Source organism: Oncorhynchus mykiss, chromosome 22 (genome assembly GCF_057628025.1).
Source record: "Oncorhynchus mykiss isolate SJ-2025 chromosome 22, ASM5762802v1, whole genome shotgun sequence".
Taxonomy (NCBI): Eukaryota; Metazoa; Chordata; class Actinopteri; order Salmoniformes; family Salmonidae; genus Oncorhynchus; species Oncorhynchus mykiss.
In genome coordinates this window covers 12,782,402-12,804,804 of record NC_143043.1, presented here as the reverse complement: position 1 = coordinate 12,804,804, position 22,403 = coordinate 12,782,402, and the positions used below count along the sequence as shown (strand labels likewise).

Sequence of the window (22,403 nt, the reverse complement as noted above, 5' to 3'; positions counted from 1 at the left end):
GTTGTGCAGGTCTGATCCGCAACTACAGAAAACATTTGGTTGAGGTTATTGCTGCCAAAGGAGGGTCAACAAGTTATTAAATCCAAGGGCTCACATACTTTTTCCACTTTGCACTGTGAATGTTTACACAGTGTGTTCAATAAAGACATGAAAACGTATAATTGTTTGTGTGTTATTAGTTTAAATAGACTGTGTTTGTCTGTTGTGGTGACCTAGATGAAGATCAGATAAAATGTTATGACCAATTTATGCAGAAATCCAGGTATTTCCAAAGGGGTCACATACTTTTTCTTGACACTGTATAGTAAGACTGAGGGGAGCTGTTTCGATCGCTTGGATGCTTTTTCCCGTCAGCAACTTGCGAATTGAAAGAAAGTTGGCAGGTGCATAGTGCACTGTTCGGATGCTGGATATATTTTGGATGAACGTGAGAAGGTAACCTTCTTTTTGAAGTGATTTGTTTGACAATCACATGAAAACATTGACTGTTTGTGTTCATGGCACACTAAAAGGTAACACATGTTTACAGTTAGATTACATGTCTTCACTATAAATCCCATAAAACAATTTTCAGAGGGGGGGGGGGGGGGGGGGGGGGCTCAGACTGGGGCCTCCAAATCAAAGTCCACACCTGCCTGTGTTCAGGGACACAGTGGTAAGTAAGGCTACATTAAAACATTGTGATCCTCCTGCATTGATGATTGCCAACCACAACACATTTGCATTCATCAGAAGAGTTATAAACTGTAATTGTGTGTCTCTTTCTGCACGGTTAGTGTTTAAGGTGCTGGCCCTTAGCTTCTCCTCCTGCACACACTCAGACATGGTATGGCAGACGGTGTGCTGAAAGCTGCTGGAGACCGTCCAGAGTGCTAGCTGGAGAGTGTGCTCACTGAGCTTGTGCAGGCTGTTAACATGTAAGGGAAAGGGATATAGCTAGAGGTTAGAAAAAAGTGTCAGTGTCTGTGTCTTTGTCCCATCTCTTTCTTTCGTACTGGCCTGACAGGGCTCCAGGATCATGGGGAACCTGGTGTTGAAGAACAAAAAAGCCCAGTTTGTCGTCACCCATAAAATGCTCCTGGACCAATACAAGTATGAGGTGAGTTGGTGAACTGGGCAATCAGTCATTCATTCTGTACTATGAATCTAGTCATCCATCATGGTTGGAATTGAAAAAGGCTCTGTTTTAGCTGAAGTCTTCAAATTCATTCCCAGAATCATGTTTTAAGGGTTCTTCTGGGCTATCTGGCAGAGCACAGGGAGAGGACACTACTTATACAGGTGAGTGTACAATAACGTCTTTACTGTTGTGATGATTTTTGTGTATTTATGACAATGTTGTTAACTGTGTGTGCGTGCGTGTGTCCAGGGGCTGCAGTCGCTGTGCCAGAGCTGGATAGGTAAGAGATAGCGGTATTATACTCAAACCCATAACCCTGTAATACCTCGTTATACACTACATTTATTAATAAAATGTCTGTGAGACTGAAGTTTTATATTTAATTCAATTCATTACAACTTAATTAATCTTCCCACGGGCAGTTACAAAGGCATGGTATAGTAGTGTTGTATTAACAAGGCTCTATGTTCCTGTCCTGTGTGTGTATGACCCAGTGATGATTCGCTCACCCCTTATAGATATATCAGCTGACCAGGAGACGAGCCATGCTGTTTGGAGGGTAATATACAGTACATACTGTAGGTCTCTCCATGGGTGGGAGATGGACATTTAAGCTTATCAACACAATCTTTATTTTGCTGACTTGTTGAACGATTGATCAATTCATCCTTCCATCCCTAACCCAGCCTTCCTCTCCTCTGGGGGTGGAGCTCAGTCTGAGAGCTGTTGAGGGACTGGTTAGGAAGAACACTTCTACACCCCGAGAGGTGAGAGGTCACACATGATTAAGATGGTAAATGTTTATATCCCCTTAGAGGTTCATCACGTAAGCAAAAGGGAATATGTTACATTATCTATGTTAATTTACATTAGCACAAATTGTCCACCGATATTCATGTAATAGCTCGCTGTATGAACGTTTATTTCCCTTCAGGCACACACATTTGTTCTTTGCTATTATAAAAGTAATTTGTGTAGAATGTCCTTTTCCCCAGTCATTCACCCCATCTCGTTACAGTGCTTATGCATATTTGGTGGCCTGATTGCATCCAGACTATGTCAAATTCCGAACACAATTCCCTCCCTGGCAGATCTGAACTTAATGCGAGTACAATGTGACTTTCATGCATCTAGACCTAATGCAGCTTGGAGTGATTGGAAGACAGAAGTCGCATTTAAGTGCTTGGTGTAACCGAGGCCATACAGCAGATGCACCATATCCATTACTTTGAGAGTTTGATTTAATATAACTGTTTGTGTTTGTATTGCAAGGCCACAAAACGTGACCACCTCGAAGCATGCCCCTGGTAGAGCCGGGGGCGCTGTTTACCAAGCCACCACCACATGCTGCAGGCCGGAAAAGTGGGATTAATCTATTTGTCTTTGTTTGATCCATTTGTTTGTTTCAGTTTTCGTAGTTGAATACTTTGACCTAATTTTGAATTAGTAGAAAAGTGATACTAAACTTAATTACCATGCACAATTTTGACATAGTTGAAGAGAGACTATATATACAAAAGTATGTGGACACCCCTTCAAATTAGTGGATTCAGCTATTTCCTCCACAACCGTTGCTGACATAGACCAACATTGGCAGTATAATGGCCATACTGAGGAGCTCAGGGACTTTCAACGTCAAATTTCTCCCCTACTAGAGTTGCCCCGGTCAACTGTAAGTGCTGTTATTGTGAAGTGGAAACGTCTAGGAACATCAACGGTTCAGCTGCAAAGTGGTAGGCCATGCAAGCTCACAGAATGGGACCGGCGAGTGCTAAAGTGCGTAAAAATTGTCTGCCCATGTTTGCAACACTCAGTATCGAGTTCCAAACTGCCTCTGGAAGCAATGTCAGCACAAAAACTGTTTGTTGGGAGCTTCATGAAATGGGTTTCCGTGGCCGAGCAGCCGCACACAAGCCTAAGATCACCATGCGCAATACCAAGAGTTGGCTGGAGTGGTGTAAAGCTCACCGCTATTAGACTCTGGAGCAATGGAAATGCATTCTCTGGAGTGATGAATCATTCTTTACCATATGCCAGTCCAAAGGACAAATCTGTGTTTGGCGCTGTGGAAGAACTTGACTAACCTGCACAGAGCCCTGACCTCAAACCCATCAAACACCTTAGGTATTAATTGAATGCCAACTGCGAGCCAAGCCTAGTCGCCCGACCTCACTAATGCTCTTGTGGCTGAATGGAAGCAAGTCCTCGCAGATATGCTCCAACATCTAGTGGAAAGCCTTCCCAGAAGAGTTTATGTCCATGATTTTGTAATGATACTGTATGTTCGACGAGCAGGTGTCCACATACTTTTGGTCATGTTGTGTACATACTGAATTTATACTGTTTCTCATACTTAGATGGACAAAGATAAGTGCTGCTTTTACACATATTTGTAAATAGGTTTTGCAAGATTCAGTTCATTGGGTCCACTTTTTTTTTGCAATATGATGACATTGGTTAAAAGAGTAAGAATTTGATATAATATAATTGTACAAAAACATTCTCAGTTGGTTGCATAAATAATGATTACTAAATGCTACATGAAATGGAAATATCAAAACCGAATAGAAACCTCTTTGTTAATATGTTTTGGCAATAATTCATTTAATGGTGAGGGATGGAATAATAAAAAATGTATATTTTGTCACGCTGGATGTTTGAAATAATAAGTAAGTATGATGATTTGAGACATGGTTCTTCCGTAGTGGAATAAATACATTTAGCACTTAAGTGTTGTAAAGAAATACTGTTTGTAAATACTGGGGTTGTATGATTGTTAATAAAATTGTACATATAGCAATTTTAAATATTGCGTCATGTGTATAGGCTGCAAGTACATTGCAATTAAGTTGTTTTCAAGTTGTTGAAACAACAACCTGAAAAATAAATATTTTCAACTTTCAACCAAAACCAAACAGACAGAATTTTTTCAACTACACTCTGCTTGGTGGGATATCTTGCAACTGTTCATCACATCCCAAATTATGGAGAGAGAATTTCATTTGGTTGCCAAAGAAGGCCAAATATGAAAGGTTACAACTGTGATGTGTTAAAGGGCCTGAACGGTCATTCTGAACAGTACTTTTTCTCTCATAGCTAACTACCAGGAAGTTTGAAAAGACAGGCTGAGTGGGCAGGAGGCTTATATTCATGAGGTTGCCTTGACTGACAGCTCTTCGAAACTCCTATGTCAAGAAACTTGTATGTAGGGCTGCAGGAAAATCCATCTCAAGCTAATTTGGTAATATAAAAATCAACTCGAACAACATTGAATGATCCTTCTGATGTGGTTCACAGCAGCACTGACAGATGTGTTGACGTGACAAATGTGTCTGAGTTTTGAATGACCCGCCCCCCTTTTGTTCCATGCTGGCTGAAAACCTAGCTGGCCAGTAACTATATAGTTAACACCAGACACAGATTAAAAGGGAAACATAAAAGTATCTTTGCCATTGATGACTAGGGTAAACATTTAATTCAATGTTCTTATTTTTGATTTGTATTTTACCCCCTTTTTCGATCTTGTCTCATCACTGCAACTCCCAACGGGCTCAGGAGATGCAAAGGTGAAGTCATGCGTCCTCCGAAACATGACGCACCTAACCCGGAAGCCAACCACACCAATGTGTCGGAGGAAACACTGTTCAACTAGCGATGGGGACCAGCCTACAGGCACCTGGCCCACCACAAGGAGTCACTATAGCGCGATAAGCCAAGTAAAGCCCCACCCGCCAAACCCTCCCCTAACCCAGACGATGCTGGGCCAATTGTGCACCGTCTTATGGGACTCCAGGCCACGGCCAGTTATGGCACAGCCCGGGAATAATGTAGTAATGCCTCTAGCACTGCGATGCAGTGCCTTAGACCGCTTCACCACTCGGGAGGCCCATTAATGATATTTTCTGACACCCAGCAATAAAATTTTGGCACCAGCAGAGTAGCTATCTAGCTATATAAACCACGCCCCCCTGCAAACACGCCTTCTCCAATGTGGGTTACAAGGCGGTACTTATTTAAATTAGGTAAGAGAATAACATGTTACCATTGGTGTATTAAATTGAGAGTTAGGGTGATTTCACATGGGGGAGGGGACCAGTATCTTTATGAAGCTAGTAATTTTTCATACTTTGGTCATCATACTTTAATCCAATTTAATGAAAAACATGATTTTGACTGTTCATGACCTTTAAATAATACAATGTTAATGATAATGAAAACACATCAAATCTGACTTTCCCAGCTTTATTTACACAGTAACCTACAATATCCAAGTGAAAAAACCCTAAAAACAGAAAAATAACATATTTGGGTAAGTGAACACCCCACTGAGTTAATACCTGGTGTTACTACCTTTTGCTTGAATTACAGCCACGAGTCTCTTTGAATACATCTCTACTAACTTTGCATACCTAGACTGTGCAATATTTTCCCATTATTCCTTGCAGAATTGGTCAAGCTCAGTCAAATTTCATGGTGACTGATCATGAACTGCACTCTTCAAGTCATTCCACGGATTCTCTATGGAATTTAGGTCGGGGCTCTGACTAGGCCACTCAAGGACATTCACCTTCATGTTCTTCAGCCATGTTACGGTTGCTGTGGCGGTGTGCTTTGGGTCATTGTTATGTTGAAATGTGAACCATCTTCCCAGGCAGAGGGTTGCAGGTTCTCCTCAAGAATCTGTCAGTAAATGGCACTGTCCATTTTCCCTTCTATCCTGACAAGTGCTCCCGTCCCTCCTGAAGATTAACACCCCCACACTACAGTGCTCTTCTGTAGGCATGGTGTTCTTTGGGTCGAAAGATGTATTGCGTTCAATACAAACATATCGAGTTCAGGCCAAAAAGTTACATTTTTACTCTCATCTGACCACAGCACCTTTTGCCACTTGGCCTCAGAATCTTCTATGTGCTTTTTGGCAAAGCTCAAATGAGACTTTATGTGGCTTTTTTTCTTGCCACCCTCCCGTAGAGGCCAGATTTGTGGAGCGCTTGTGATATTGTGTTCATATGCACACATTGACCAGTCTTTGCCATAAAGACCTGAAGCTCCTTCAAAGCCGCCATTGGCTTCTTGGTAGCCACTCTGATCAGTCTCCTCCTTGCCAGGTGTAGGCATGGTGTTCTTTGGCCCGTTCATCCAGTTTGGAGGGACGGCCTGATCAATGCAAGGTCTGGGTGGTGCCATACGCCTTCCACTTCTTAATAACGGTCTTAACTGTGCTCCGAGGGATAGACAAAGCCTTTGAATTATTTTTATATCCATCCCGACTTGTACCTTTCCACAACTTTATCTCATAGATCTTTTGAAAGTACCTTTCCATAGTGGATTCTTTGCTATAAATTGCACTACTAAGCAGTGGAGCCCTCTATGAACTGCTTTTACTCTGAACTAATCAAAGTCGCTACAATTGATCACAGATGGAAGCCAATTAGCTTGATTTGTGATCTGGAAGGTGGTTGGTTACACCTCAGCAAGTTTGTAATTGCAATTCTAAGGGGGATGTTCACTTATCCAAATAGGGTATATTACTGTTATACTTAGAAAAATAATTAAGGTTTATTTCTACATTTTTATACTTGGATATTGTGGGTTACTGTGTGTAAATAAATCCAATTGTATGTGTTTTAATTTCAGGCTGTAAGGCAACAAAAGGTGAACATTTTGAAAGGGTGTGGTGACTTTCTATACCCACTGTATTATTCCCATGCCTCTCTATTGGTCTCTGCCTACTTACAGGAATCCTCTGAGGATCACTCACCCTGTACCCATCTTCCTCTATCACTCTCTTAACCCTTGTGCTTTGAAGAAAAAACATTACGTCCATTGTGGTATGGGTCAGCTTGACCCGCACAGTTTAAACACACTCAAGACAGTCAAAGAATCAAATAAAAACAGACAACTTTGTTTTGTCAGACCTTTCAGAAAGAAGAATTACAAGAACATTTGATTGAAAAAACTCAATATTTAAGAACTATGTTAAACATGTTTCTCACAAACAAGCATTTTCTTTCCCCAATAGGCATTTCTGGTACTTCCCAGTAACATTAACACTTAGGTGTGATTTGACCCCATTTGTCAAAATTATCCCATCAGTCTATTTCTCCACATGTTGAACACAATGTACGTGTGTGCTTTCTGCAGATGTATTTGTTGCATTCTACACAAGTGATGCTGGTTTTACTGTCTTGGCGGGGGGGGGGGGGAGTCGTGTAGGCCCTGGAACAATTTTGATTACATTGGAAGCTGACAGTCTACCTTGACTTCGTTGTGTCCATTCTATAGTACCATCTTTAGACTTCCATGTCCTCTCTTCTGATGGACGGGATGGTATGGAAGACCCCTCCTCTGAATCCTCTTCACCAAAGAAAGATTCACAATCTGGATCATCAACAGCATTGTCCTCGATCTCTGAAACCTCTTCTCCTATTTCACTGTCACAGTCCAGAATTTGTGATAAGTCTTCATTGACTGAAAATCTTTTGGAGCTCATTTTTGACTGTCTGTCAGAGATCTGCTGCTCTTGCACTGAGAAGGAGAAGCTTGGGAAACTCCTTTTCACCCAAACATAATTAGAAAAGTGCAATCAGGACCAGTCAAAGCTAAAAATACGTCAAAGACCCTTGTTTATTTTGGACCTGTGCAAATATCGATACACATGAAAGCCTCCGGGTCAAAATGACCTACATCATCATATTTGTATACAAAATCTGCACAGACATTCCACAACACAACACATCAGTGGGTCCACATTTTAAAGTTAGATTCATGACCCTAAATGAGGAAAAGTTATTTAATTTCATGGAGAAAAAGAGAGGTTAACTAGAATTTTAGACAACTCAAAAGTGGAAATGGGTAAAACTGACTCACAACATAACAGGAGGGTTAACTGCTTCAGCATATTACACTTTTGGTACTACTCTGACCCTGGCAACCCCAACCTGCCTTTCTCTCACCAGACACACGCAACTTTCTCCACTGATACTACACATTCCTTCGTCTCTTCACTCCTATACACCGCAACATGACCATAAGCTTGGCACTTAAAACATCAAAGTATTTCAGGAACAAAAAAACTCTCACAGGAGGGTATTTAACACAGCCTAACTTGACCTTGTCGGGCAAAGACTCTGCATCAAAACTTAGCAGGTCAGACTGTAGCTGTGTTCGAATACTCATACTGACCACACTAACCATACTATTTGTGATGTGAATTGAGTATATAGTATGCTTATTGGTCATAGTATGGATATGGTTAGTATGTCAAAAATTCCCAGATGTCGTACTAAATTCGCCAAAATACAAAGTATACATGCAGTGGACACTATTTATGTGGTTTTAGGGCCCATAATGCAATTCTTCAGAAAATTGGGGTGGCTTCACAACATTTTCAGATTTGAAGAAAATGGCCGAAAATATGCAAGTCCAACGAGTATGCCCAGGTCCAACGAGAGCGGATACAAATTCATTGCTTGAACTAATTATGACAAATGTTAAGCTAATGTTGAGCAATGTACAGTAATAAAGTAATGACTTTTCAAATAAGTTACATTTCACGTTATGTTGGCTGACAATTTGTTGGCTACGCTATCCTTACAAACCACAAAGCATTACAGCAGTATGTACCAGTATGTTAGCTAGTTACCTAACATTAGTTGGCTACTACTAAATCGAACTTGCCAGGCAGTATATTAACTATCTGCTATCTAACTAACTACCCAACGTTTATTGACTTGATTATTCACATCATTCTTAGCTAAGCTGTTATACTTTTCAATTAACATTGTTAGCTCTGGCTATCTACTCCGATTTCAGAGCACTCTCACTCTGAATAACTAACTGATGAATTTACCAATGCTCACCACCTGTTGCATATGGCTGTTTGTCTGTAAAAAAAAAAACATAGTTAAATTGTTGCCAACAGCACAGTTACATTCACCAATGCCCTTGATAACATGAAAACAGCCTAACCACCTCTGCTAGGGCGAGTAAAATGGTCAGAGTGAGGTGTTCTCTCATCTGTGTCTGGAAGTAGCTAGCCAACGTTAGCCAGTTAGCTTTGGTGCTTGACTGCTTTTGAAAGCTCGGATCAACCCTACCCCTCTGCCAGAGCATCTAGTGTGCGTTCAGATGCTCCGAGAAACATGCAGTGCTCTGTATTTAAGATCCCCCAGAGCGCACTCTGGCAGTCCAGATTGAATTTACAAACACACCCAAAATCAAAAAATGTTTAGCTAGTCATTTGTTATGCTAACAAGCTAGCAAGAGCATCAACTTTCGGTAGACAGGCAAAGCTCTAATACGCTCAACTGAAACGATACCATTCGTTTACAGAATACTAAAATGAACTAACAGTATGTAGTATATGGTCTGTTAGTATGGGTATTCGAACACAGTTACTGTCTTCTCCATTTCACCACGCTCTCCACCGAGTTTGCGTCGCACCAAACGGCGGGCGTCACAGTATGAATACAATTTATTCCTGTAAATGTTTTCCTAGCTATTTATATTACCTGAAGTGTAGGTTAACATTCATACACAAATTCAACACCGCACTATCATCAATACAGTAGGAGTGAATAACAACAGTGATGATAATAATACCAGAAATTGAGTCATATATTTTAATTTCGAAAATATGAATATAAACAGTTTTAAGAATTTGTGTTCAGCTCACTATCAAGGTGAGTACATATAGCCAATAGTCTATTATCAACCGGAAGTGCATGGGTGAACTGCTACTACCGTCAGTCTCTTGAAGAAAAGTTAATTAAGTTTTCACACCACAACTTTACTGTAGTCTACTCTCCGAACGCTGATATGGCTGCAATGAGTAGCTGGTTGATTTCATGCATTGTTTTAGTTCATTTCGCTTATTTGGGATCTTGTGAATCGGGCTCTGAAATAGGTAAGATACGTATTTTTACTTATTTATTAATCATTTTCTCAATTGTGTGCCCATGCAACGATCTACAGTTGTTTAGTTGTTTCAAGATATACGTTTTACAACATTTCTCCCGAATAGACTTCATGTGTCAAGAAGCCCGTGCGTAATTTGGATTTCGCAAATTCAATATCACCTGATTGCGCGTGCTATCCCCACAATTGATAAACAGAAAACCTGAGTTATGCTACATTCACGTTTTAGTTCGGTTATGTTGTTGCAAATAATGTACCTTCATCATTGTTAATAGTTAATCATAAGGGTTATTGGGTTTGTGCACCGCATAGGCGGCGCGTGAGTTTGATAAAACATGCACCTGTAATAAAGCGTTCCTTGTATCGCATTTGCATACTTGTCTAAAATAGCATACTATTTCTAATCTGATGAGTACTGTGGATTAGATAGTTAATTATAATTTAGGCTAATAATATAACTCAGTCACTTGAAAGCATGGCTGAGCGCGTAGACTTTGGGCCTATGCTAGATAAATGTATTATTTCTATGCACGGGTAAAATGTTGCCTTTTATAAACACATTTCATGCAATTCTGCTACACTTTTTTAATCCGACAAAATGTTATTTTAGCTTACTCTGCTGACACTGACAAACAGATCAATAAAAACGGCGTTATCTGATCCATATAATAGGCCCACGAGAAGGGGAGACACAAATACAATATGATGTTCATCTAACCTGGAGGAGGAAATTATTCTCTGAAAACAAACTGTCAAGTGGCACTGACCCAACAATGATCAAGAGTGAATATGTGCACTCACCAGGAATATGGCTGGTCACTCAATTAAGTTGAGCATTTTTTAAAACTAAAATACAGATTCGTCTTTACACATTTACAGCATAGTACTGTAACACCTGACTACAGCAACAAACTGTATTTCCAGAATTTACACTGCATTACTGGAAGCACGGTGGTTAGATTTATAGTGCAGGCATGTATTTGATTAAGGTATGTCAATAGCGATTTTGTAACTTGTATTTCACTGGCCTAAAGTACAATTACCATATTTTGTAACAGTTTAATTAGAATACAATATTTTTTTATTTTCTATTACCATAATAAACTTTCAAGTTGCCCGCTTAACTTCAACAACATCCTCAGTAACGGTACCATAACATTCTTTCTGGCTATGACTGTGATATGTTCTTGTTTATCTTCTTTAGTTTAATGCTGTAAGTCACTCTGGATAAGAGCGTCTGCTAAATTACCAAAATGTAAATGTGAAAATTAGCACTTGAATAGCACTCTGCTGGGTAGGTCTGATCATTTCGTTGCAGATTTGGATGAGGGCCTCTAGCGGGTCCTTTGTGGTGTTTGTTGGTTCTTGGCTGTTCACAGCTCTTGACATGCCTACCCACTGACTGCCTGGTGGCCCCCTGTATTGACTTGGAATGGGGGATGCTGAGAGTGGTGAAGACGGTTCGGAAGCTCTGGACTAAGGCTGGCTGGTTTGCTGCTGTGCGGTATCAGGAACAGGGTTGAGGCCAGGGTTTGCCGATCACCAGAACTAATTTACCCTTCATGATTCATTAGACCTACACTACGATCAGACCCGGCTGCAGAAAATGATCAGCTAGGTAGAAATCAGATTTTCAAAATTGTGGACGCTACTGTATAATGATATAAAATACAGGATATGCAACACATCTGCCACCAACAGGTTTCTGGTCAACAACCAATAAGCAAAGCTTACTGACAAATTACATCATGGTTTTCACTTTCAACACCGCAATCTGCACAGTTTGGTTGCTGGAATTATATTTTGGACAAACGTGCGCAGGTAGCCTACAGGAGAGTAACCTCATCAGCTTAAAAAATTGTGAATGGTTGTGTTTATGCCACATAAAAGGTAATACATTTTAAAAATTGAAATTACAAATATTTAGGCTATTGAAGCATTATGGGTTCTAGGTGCTCAAGAAATAGCCACTCGGATTGGAGAGGAGGCAGAGCATGCGTTAAGCTTTCCTGAATAACTGGGCCTGCTGGGAACATATTTGGTCCACAGGCGGCAGGTGACACCTTAATTGGGGAGGTTGGGCTAATAGTAATGGCTGGAACGGAGTCAATGGAATGGTATCGAACACATCAAATACATATTTTCCATGTGTTTGATACCATTCATTTCACTCCATCCCAGCCATTATTATGCGCTGTCCTCCCCTCAGCAGCCTCCTGTGGTATGGCCACATTATTGGGACAACTTGGGAGAATGATGATCCGCAACAGACAGTGCATCTCAGTATCAGCAATTAAAATACAGCGAGACTGGCCTGCTACTATGTCTTTCTATACCTTGTAAACTGTCAAGAGTAGACATTCAACTGATCCAAATTTTAATTAAATATTCAAATCACAGGCCTTTGTTGCTGTTATTCTAATTACATTTTCAATGCCATGTTCACTGCAGTGTAGAGTAGAATTTTGGACTAATTTGAAACAATAATGCAATTATTTTTTGCAATGTGGTGTTGGAGGATAGTCCAGGTAGGATACTTGTATTGTCCATAAACAACATCAATAGGGGAGTTTTTTTGAGCTGCATGTCTCATGTCTTCACTGTTCTTTCATTCGCAAAGACGTACCATGGCCTCTCCGCTTATATTGAAAATTGGTGCAGCTTTGGATGATTTTATGTGTGGTATAATTGCTAGTTAGCATATTGCAGATCTGGAAAAACGATCCATCCACCACTTTTCCATTATGAATGGTGGCTAAAGGGCAGGATAGACAGTTAGACTGGTAGACTGTATTGACTAGGCATAGTTAGCATGCGGAAAAACGTTGCGCATAAGCAGATAAGGAAATTTGTCTAGGATGGAAGAAATTATACAGTAAAACCTGCAAAATGGTGAATGTAAACCTGGGAAAAAACACACTACTCTCCCTTGTGACCAATAAAAAAAAAACACACAACCCTCCCCAACGCAAAAAAAATACACACAAAAGTTAGACAACCCTCAACTATTTTGGACCACCTGCCTCCGAAAAGGTGGGGGGGGGGGGGGGGTCATTCAAAACTCTGCAGCTCAAGAGACATGTATTAAAAAGTTGTACGTCATTGAGGCATTTTTGTTGTTTGCATTGCTTTGCGTATCACCATATGTGTTTGAGATGATTTTACTGTAACACTGCATCCAAGTTTCTTGACATGGGCATTTCAATGAGCTGTCAGTCAAGGCAAGTTCATGAATATAAGCTCCCACTCAGCCTGTCTTTTCAAACTTCCTGATAGTTAGCCATGAGACCAAAATAACTCACATTTTTAGAATTTCTGTCCTCCAAAAATATTTTAGTCACTGAAAAGGCTATTTTACATGGGAATCAGAAAGACTAGTTTATACAAGTCCACATTTTCAATATGAATTTAACACTCAGTGTTGATTTAACACTGGAAAATGTGTTGTGTTCATTAAGATTGGTCTTTAACAAGTTTGCCTGTTTGCATGCTCACCTTTTTATGGCACCTCACATTGTACAAGTTTGATAATCCATTTTTTATGATTTACACAAACGCACACATACAACAATTATTTGGCCTGTATATCACAACCATGACCTTAGAATATACAATATGGTTGAATGCTAATAAGCAGTGTTTGCTATCTGCACTCTACAAAAATGGTTTGCTTATAGAAGAATGTTGTCATTTGCTAATTGCATATCATTTGGGTGAATTAGAGGAAAAACAGTCATAGAGTATTGTAACCTTTTATAAATTCAACAGTAGTACCAACAGTGAAATGGATCCGCGATAGTGCGATATTTTGGCAATTAAGCCTTTTTATCTACTTACCCACAGGGGCGGCAGGTAGCCTAGTGGTTAGAGTATTGGACTAGTAACGAAAACTGACTTGCCTAGTTAAATAGAGAAAAAAACAGTCAGATGAACTCATTGAAACGACCTAACTTTTTTCATACTGGACACAACAACATAAGAATGATATCCATGAATTCATCTGACTCTGGGTAAGTAGACAAAATCTCACACAATCCCTTTAAGGCCCCTTCAATTGTCTGGTGCGGGCGAAAAGCATAAACAATCTCACTCTCATTAATTTGAGGGGAAATTTAATTAGCTGTTCACTCAGTGTTTGATGTGGTTCGTTATGCTAAAACCCCAGGCCATATGCAAAGGGGAATTCCATAGCAGTTTGACTTCAGTAACGTCTACTGTAACTCTGTTATAGTGTATTGTTGTAAGTTTGAGATAGGCTACTGTTGCTAGATCACATATTTTTCCAGGAGATCTGTAAAAGAGCAACTTTTTGGGGTGGTTCTACCAGTGAAAATGTGTTAGGATTTCAACACTCAGTCAGTGTTCGGCCCCAATTTTCTATTTTTATGGGACAGCGTCCATTTCAATTGACCATAAATCTCACCTGCAGGCAATTTAAGCTGCAGCATGCTTCTTGGGTTTTGTCCGTAAGCCATCTGGTAAACATTTCAGACCTGCTTAACTCCACTCTTTAGAAAAAAGGGTTCCAAAAGGGCTCTTTTGCAGAGAGATAGGGTTCAACCAAAAACCATTTTGATCTGAAGAACCCTTTTTGGGAGACAAGGGTTCTTGTAAGGTAAAGGGTTCTACTTAGAACCTTTAACATCTTAAACTTTTTTGGAAGAAAGGGATATTTTGATGATTCTTTGGAAGGCAAGAAGGATTCTACATAGGACCATATACAGTTGAAGTCGGAAGTTTACATACACTTAGGTTGGAGTCATTATTTTTCAACCACTCCACAGATTTCTTGTTAACAAACTAGTTTAGGACATCAAACTTGGTGCATGACACAAGTAATTTTTCCAACAATTATTTACAGACAGATTATTTCACTTATAATTCACTGTATCACAATTCCAGTGGGTCAGAAGTTTACATACACTAAGTTGACTGTGCCTTTTAAACAGCTTGGAAAATTCCAGAAAATGTAATGGCTTTAGAAGCTCCTGATAGGCTAAGTGACATCATTTGAGTCAATTGGAGGTGTATCTGTGGAGGTATTTCAAGGCCTACCTTCAAACTCAGTGCCTCATTGCTTGACATCAAGGGAAAATCAAAATAAATCAGCCAAGACCTGGTTGGTTCATCCTTGGGAGCAATTACCAAATGCCTGAAGGTACTACGTTCATCTGTACAAACAATAGTATGCGAGTATAAACACCATAGGACCACGCAGCCGTCATACCGCTCACGAAGAAGACGCGTGCTGTCTCTTAGAGATGAACGTACTTTGGTGCGAAAAGTGCAAATCAATCCCAGAACAACAGCAAAGGACCTTGTGAAGATGTTGGAGGAAACAGATACAAAAGTATCTATATCCACAGTAAAATGAGTCCTATATCAACATAACCTGAAAGGCCTCTCAGCAATGTAGAAGCCACTGCTCCAAAACTACCATAAAAAAGCCAGGCTATGGTTTGCAACTGCACATGGGGACAAAGATCACACTTTTTGGGGAAATGTTCTCTGGTATGATGAAACAAAAATAGAACTGTTTGGCGATAATGACCATCGTTATGTTTGGAGGAAAAAGGGGGAGGCCTGCAAGCCGAAGAACACCATCCCAACCGTGAAACATGGGGATGGCAGCATCATGTTGTGGGGTTGCTTTGCTGCAGGAGGGACTGGTGCACTTCATAAAATAGGTGGTATCATGAGGAGGGAAATTATGTGGATATATTGAAGCAACACCTCAAGACATCCGTCAGGAAGTTTAAAGCTTGGTTGCAAATTTGTCTTCCAAATGGACAGTGACCCCAAGCATACTTCCAAAGTTGTGGCAAAATGGCTTAAGGACAACAATGTCAAGGTATTGGAGTGGCCATCACAAAGCCCTGATCTCAATCCTATAGAACATTTGTGGGCAGAACTGAAAAAGCATGTGCTAGCAAGAAGGCCTACAAACCTGACTCAGTTACACCAGCTCTGTTAGGAGGAATGGGCCAAAATTCACCTAACTTATTGTGGGAAGCTTGTGGAAGGCTACCCAAAACGTTTGGGCCAAGTTAAACAATTTAAAGGCAATGCTACCAAATACTAATTGAGTGTATGTAAACTTCTGACCCACTGGGAATGTGATGAACGAAATAGAAGCTGAAATGTGTTATTCTCTCTACTATTATTCTGACATTTCACATTAAGTGGTGATCCTAACTGATGTAAAACAGGGAATTTTTACTAGGATTAAATGTCAGGAATTGTGAAAAACTGAGTTTTTAAATGTATTTGGCTAAGGTGTATGTAAACTTCTGATTTCAACTGTATAATATTTCTGAGTATGCTCTATTGCAGGGAGATTTTCAGAATGTTTTGTTTTACTGTAATAGTGTTTTTGCGTGTACATTGATTGATTGATTAATTTTATGCTACAGAAAGATAAATAACATACCGTTTTTTTTTTACTAATACAATCTGGTAGTAATTTGATTTATTGGAACCGTTACTGAGATGGTTGTTTCAGTTTAGATGAGTGAGAGAGTTTCAGTATTCAATATTTCTTACCCTTGCAGTCATTTTGAATGCAAGTTGCAGCTGAGAAACAAGTCCATTTTTGGGATATTCTAACTGGCTGGATTCCAATGGGAATTACGCATCACTTTGCAAGCCAGCGTAATATGATTTGCAGGCCTGATGTGGCCTGTAAACCAGGAGTTTCCTATCACCACTGTGTTAGGGTGTAACTAGGCCCTCAAAGAAAGGCCTTATGAAGTATGTCTTGTCATAAATAATTCAATGCGAAGGCTAATAAGGCTGGTGGAACTGTTCATAGATGGTTCTAGGAAGAAGCTTTTAGATGATAAAATGGTTATTGGTAGAAATCCACAGAGGGTTCTACCCAACACAAAAAAAGGGTTCCCCTAAGGGACAAACTGAAGAACCCTGTATGGTTCTACAGAGCACCTTTTTTTTCTAAGTGTGTACAGCAATCAATTTTCTGGCCTGCTGTCAATTGAAAATTGTACATGTCTTCTCTGCCAGGCAGCTATGAAGGCAGCATATCTGCATCCTTCGCATACAAGCAATATGAACTGATCCAAACAGGGTTGTTATTGTCATGAATGTTTTACTAAAGCTGTTTTCAAAAATAGATTGGTGTTCGTAACGGCACATTGAAATATTAATGCAGCGGAACTTGGAGCTCTGTTTGTGCATGTGGTTATATCATGAAATCTGTTGACTTGGCTCAGTACATTGAACATTGAGGTAATTTTCCTCCTTGTATACATGAGACTGTTTCAGTACCCTCCCCCATGATTAAAAAAAAACTTACTGTTGCAATCGCATTCTTGCAAGTAGTAAAAAATAGAAATCCCCTGCACATGTTCTCGCCATTTATAAGCATTCATAAAACCATTTCAAACTGGAATGAGATGGTTATTAACAGCAGGTGTCATGGTCATGATGAGTATATTATATTGCGGTGGATTCATTTTGTGGTGAATAATTTCACCAGTTAAGTAATATGCTTTTGCAACCAGAATGATACAAATTGAGAAGACATCAGAATAGTAAACCAGTAGAGTGAAAGAAGGGTCTAGGTCTTAAACACCAGCTCTGGTACTATACGGAAAGTGAAAACATTTTACAGCTAAATCAATTCCACCACAGATACTATACAGTGCATTCGGAAAGTATTCAGACCCCTTGACTTTTCCCACATTTTGTTACGTTACAACCTTATTCTAAAATTGATTAAAACAATTTTTTTCCTCAATCTACACACAATACCCCATAATGACAAAGCAAAAACAGGTTTGAATTTATTTTGGTGCAATTGTGTGTGTATGTGTGTATATATATATATATATATACAGTGCCTTGCGAAAGTATTCGGCCCCCTTGACCTTTGCGACCTTTTGCCACATTTCAGGCTTCAAACATAAAGATATAAAACTTTCTTTTTTTGTGAAGAATCAACAACAAGTGGGACACAATCATGAAGTGGAATGACATTTATTGGATATTTCAAACTTTAACAAATCAAAAACTGAAAAATTGGGCGTGCAAAATTATTCAGCCCCTTTACTTTCAGTGCAGCAAACTCTCTCCAGAAGTTCAGTGAGGATCTCTGAATGATCCAATGTTGACCTAAATGACTAATGATGATAAATACAATCCACCTGTGTGTAATCAAGTCTCCGTATAAATGCACCTGCACTGTGATAGTCTCAGAGGTCCGTCAAAAGCGCAGAGAGCATCATGAAGAACAAGGAACACACCAGGCAGGTCCGAGATACTGTTGTGAAGAAGTTTAAAGCCGGATTTGGATACAAAAAGATTTCCCAAGCTTTAAACATCCCAAGGAGCACTGTGCAAGCGATAATATTGAAATGGAAGGAGTATCAGACCACTGCAAATCTACCAAGACCTGGCCGTCCCTCTAAACTTTCAGCTCATACAAGGAGAAGACTGATCAGAGATGCAGCCAAGAGGCCCATGATCACTCTGGATGACAGCTGAGGTGGGAAACTCTGTCCATAGGACAACAATCAGTCGTATATTGCACAAATCTGGCCTTTATGGAAGTGGCAAGAAGAAAGCCATTTCTTAAAGATATCCATAAAAAGTGTCGTTTAAAGTTTGCCACAAGCCACCTGTGAGACACACCAAACATGTGGAAGAAGGTGCTCTGGTCAGATGAAACCAAAATTGAACTTTTTGGCAACAATGCAAAACGTTATGTTTGGCGTAAAAGCAACACAGCTGAACACACCATCCCCACTGTCAAACATGGTGGTGGCAGCATCATGGTTTGGGCCTGCTTTTCTTCAGCAGGGACAGGGAAAATGGTTAAAATTGATGGGAAGATGGATGGAGCCAAATACAGGACCATTCTGGAAGACAACCTGATGGAGTCTGCAAAAGACCTGAGACTGGGACGGAGATTTGTCTTCCAACAAGACAATGATCCAAAACATCAAAACATAAAGCAAAATCTACAATGGAATGGTTCAATAATAAACATATCCAGGTGTTAGAATGGCCAAGTCAAAGTCCAGACCTGAATCCAATCGAGAATCTGTGGAAAGAACTGAAAACTGCTGTTCACAAATGCTCTCCATCCAACCTCACTGAGCTCGAGCTGTTTGCAAGGAGGAATGGGAAAAAATGTCAGTCTCTCGATGTGCAAAACTGATAGACATACCCCAAGCGACTTACAGCTGTAATCGCAGCAAAAGGTGGCACTGCAAAGTATTAACTTAAGGGGGCTGAATAATTTTGCACGCCCAATTCTTCAGTTTTTGATTTGTTAAAAAAGTTTGAAATATCCAATAAATGTCGTTCCACTTCATGATTGTGTCCCACTTGTTGTTGATTCTTCACAAAAAAATACAGTTTTATATCTTTATGTTTGAAGCCTGAAATGTGGCTAAAGGTCGCAAAGTTCAAGGAGGCCGAATACTTTCGCAAGGCACTGTGTGTATATATATATATATATATATATATATATATATATATATATATCTCTGTAGCACTCCACCAATCAGGCCTTAATGGTAGAGTGGCCAGACGGAAGTCATGCCTCAGTAAAAGGCACATGACAGTCCGCTTGGAGTTTGCCAAAGGCACCTAAAGACTCTCAGACCATGAGAAACAAGATTCTCTGGTCTGATGAAACCAAGATTGAACTCCTTGACCTAAATAATAATGTCTGAATCAGTGTGCCCCTGGCTATCCATACATTTTAAAAACAATAAAATGGTGCCGTCTGGTTTGCACATTATAAGGAATTTTAAATTATGCTGAAGTATATTTTAGCAATTACCTTTAATTTTGATACTTAAGTATATTTTAAACCAAATATTTGTAGACTTTTACTCAAGTAGTATTTTACTGGATGACTTACACTTTTACTTTTACTTGTAACTGTATCTTTGACTAACAGGTGTATATCTGTATTCCCAGTCATGTGAAATCCATAGATTAGAGCCTAATGAATTAATTTAAATTGACTGATTTCCTTATGTGAACTGTAACTCAGTAAAGTCTTTGAAATTGTTGCATGTTGCGTTTATATTTTTGTTATTTACTTTCACTTTCCGTCACTTCTATTCCCTCAGCCAGAGGAAACAAAAAGAGAAATATCCAGTGTAAAACATTGTCATACATATTCAGCTTTATCTTCATCAGAGCGACACAGATACTCAGCAAGACTTTTCCGTCGCTGCAGGTCTTCTCTTGAGAATCAGTTCAATTGCACATATAAAGTTATTTTTCTCCACTTCCAGACAGGCTCTGCACTGCACAGGGACAAACAGTGGAGTATGTGAGACGCTTGACACAGCGTTGAAATGACAAATGTACAGTACTTGGCTGGAGCATCAGCCACAGGTTAATCCCTATGTCCTGTCCACTGTCAATTTACGATGCTATATCTGGAGTAGGGCTGGGCGGTATACCGTATTTTACTATATAGCGGTATTGATGCACGGACCGGTTTGGGTTTTTACTTTACCTTCTATACCAGTATTTGAATGTTTGGTTTGTTAAAATGTGATATGCCGTGTGTAACGTCTGTTTTTATAGTTTACATTTCTACTTGAGTTCTCTCTCTCTCTCTCTCTCCATGCCGCTTTCCTCACAGACCTTGCCCTGCCCCTTATCACTCAAAAGAGTGCATTTGTTGTTGCTTGACCACGAGACCATGTTCTGTCTACATGGTGTGACGGATCAATCAGAATTAATTGGGTAACATAGATCATTAAGGTGCTTTATTTGCATAATATGGTATGTGAGATACTTGTCATTAGAATGTATCCTTTTGGACTATAGTGTTGGCAGTTGCACTTTTCCCTCAGCTAGGGCTCAGTCACTTGGGGCCCAGAGAGGGGAGAGGTCAGGCTTGTCTTTCACATGTCCTTGGTGCTATGCAGAATATCAGAAAGGGAAGAGGACAGAATGGAACATTGTCTTCATATGTGAATGTGTCTTTACCTATTTGTAATCCATGTGAAGGGATGGCGTGATTAATGGGGAACCAATTACTTGTCTCCACAATGTCTGTGCGCCAGTCACTCCCTCCTTTTCCCATTGGGACATTGTATGTCGTCTCTGATCTTACACTTATCCTGGGATAGTGTATGACCTAGAGGCTCACTCCCCTCAGTGAGCTTGTCCAGGAGTGTGGTCAAAGAGGGAGTTTACTTGAGATGGGAGTATCTAGAGTTGATCATTGATATATGCCATTGGATGAGTTGGTGTTTTTGTACTATGAAGTACCAGGAAAGAGATTAGAACCTCGTCTGAGGGACCAAACTGAACGATAATTTATAGCGGATGTTATCTGGCTACGGGATACTCCTTTCTCAAGAAAAAGTATTTCTTTGAACAGTTCCTAGTATCTGTTGTTTGTCATGTAAGTTGAGAGGGGTGTATCTTGGCTATAAAAGATCTTTGTACTTTTCTGTTGGTACTTTTCAATGGTTCATTAGAGAGTGCATCATTGAAAGTCAAAAAGGCTATTGCAAAGCTTATTATTAAAAAATATGTAGTTTAACTCCTCATTTGGCAAAGCAGAAATATGCCACCACAATGGTCATTGCAGCACATGCAACAATGTTGATGACAACGATGTTTCCACTTTGCTATAAATATTATACTATTTATGTTTCTTACATCTGAAAACAGGTATATTGTGTTTTCTAAACTAGTTTTAGATAAATCGTGTTAACCACTAATGCTAATTGCTAGTTAAATGGCTAGCTAGGTAGCTAATAAATCTACAGAGTCAGAGCAAACATAGCTAGCTAATAAAGCCTGATACCAGTGCTGTTGTAGGCCTAAATCATTGTTGTTTGTGCAACAGTATCTTCTAAGTCAAAGAGGAATTGGCAAAGCATGAACATGTTGGCTACACAGGCTGCATTCCAAACACAAAAGACACACCCTCTCCCGCGAAGCCCTCAAATTAAGTGGACACTTCTGATGATGTATCATCATCGTATGATGAGTTGACACTTGCAGGGCAAGGGGCGAGGGAAGAATTAATACATTTTAAATGGCCCGCCCTTGTCCGGAAATTTGTCAGTCGTTCATCCCACGGTTGTGTTTTCAGTCATGGAAGCACCGGTAGCTGTTGCACGTGCGCATGCTTTATATAAGCTACAGTCAATAATGATTTAATTTCATATATTGGCTATAAGACAACGCATCCGCAGATGTTGAATGCTAGCCATCTGACGATATCAGGTCAATTGAAAATTCCAATGTATAAGTGTGATGTGTGCGCTAGCTAATGTTTCCTAAAGCTAAATAAACAAAAACATCCTTTTACTATACGTGTTAGTACCGTCATGTGCATTAGTAGCAACATTTCAAAATG

The 22,403-nt window shown here is 39.8% G+C and overlaps 1 protein-coding gene across 4 annotated transcripts in view; it reads left to right on the top strand.

Annotated features, from left to right (window-relative positions):
* Positions 1-9,530: 9,530 nt before the first annotated feature.
* Positions 9,531-22,403, top strand: part of LOC110501376 (tissue factor pathway inhibitor) — a 41,729-nt gene continuing 28,856 nt past the window's right edge. For 2 of the 4 annotated variants that reach the window (XM_090215511.1, XM_021578898.3), the window contains exon 1: positions 9,531-10,028. In XM_090215511.1, the coding sequence (XP_090071637.1) occupies positions 9,941-10,028 (88 nt within the window). In that variant the 5' untranslated portion in view covers positions 9,531-9,940. The remainder of the gene's footprint in view (positions 10,029-22,403) is intronic. The other 2 variants (XM_021578899.3, XM_090215512.1) reach the window with 1 other exon arrangement.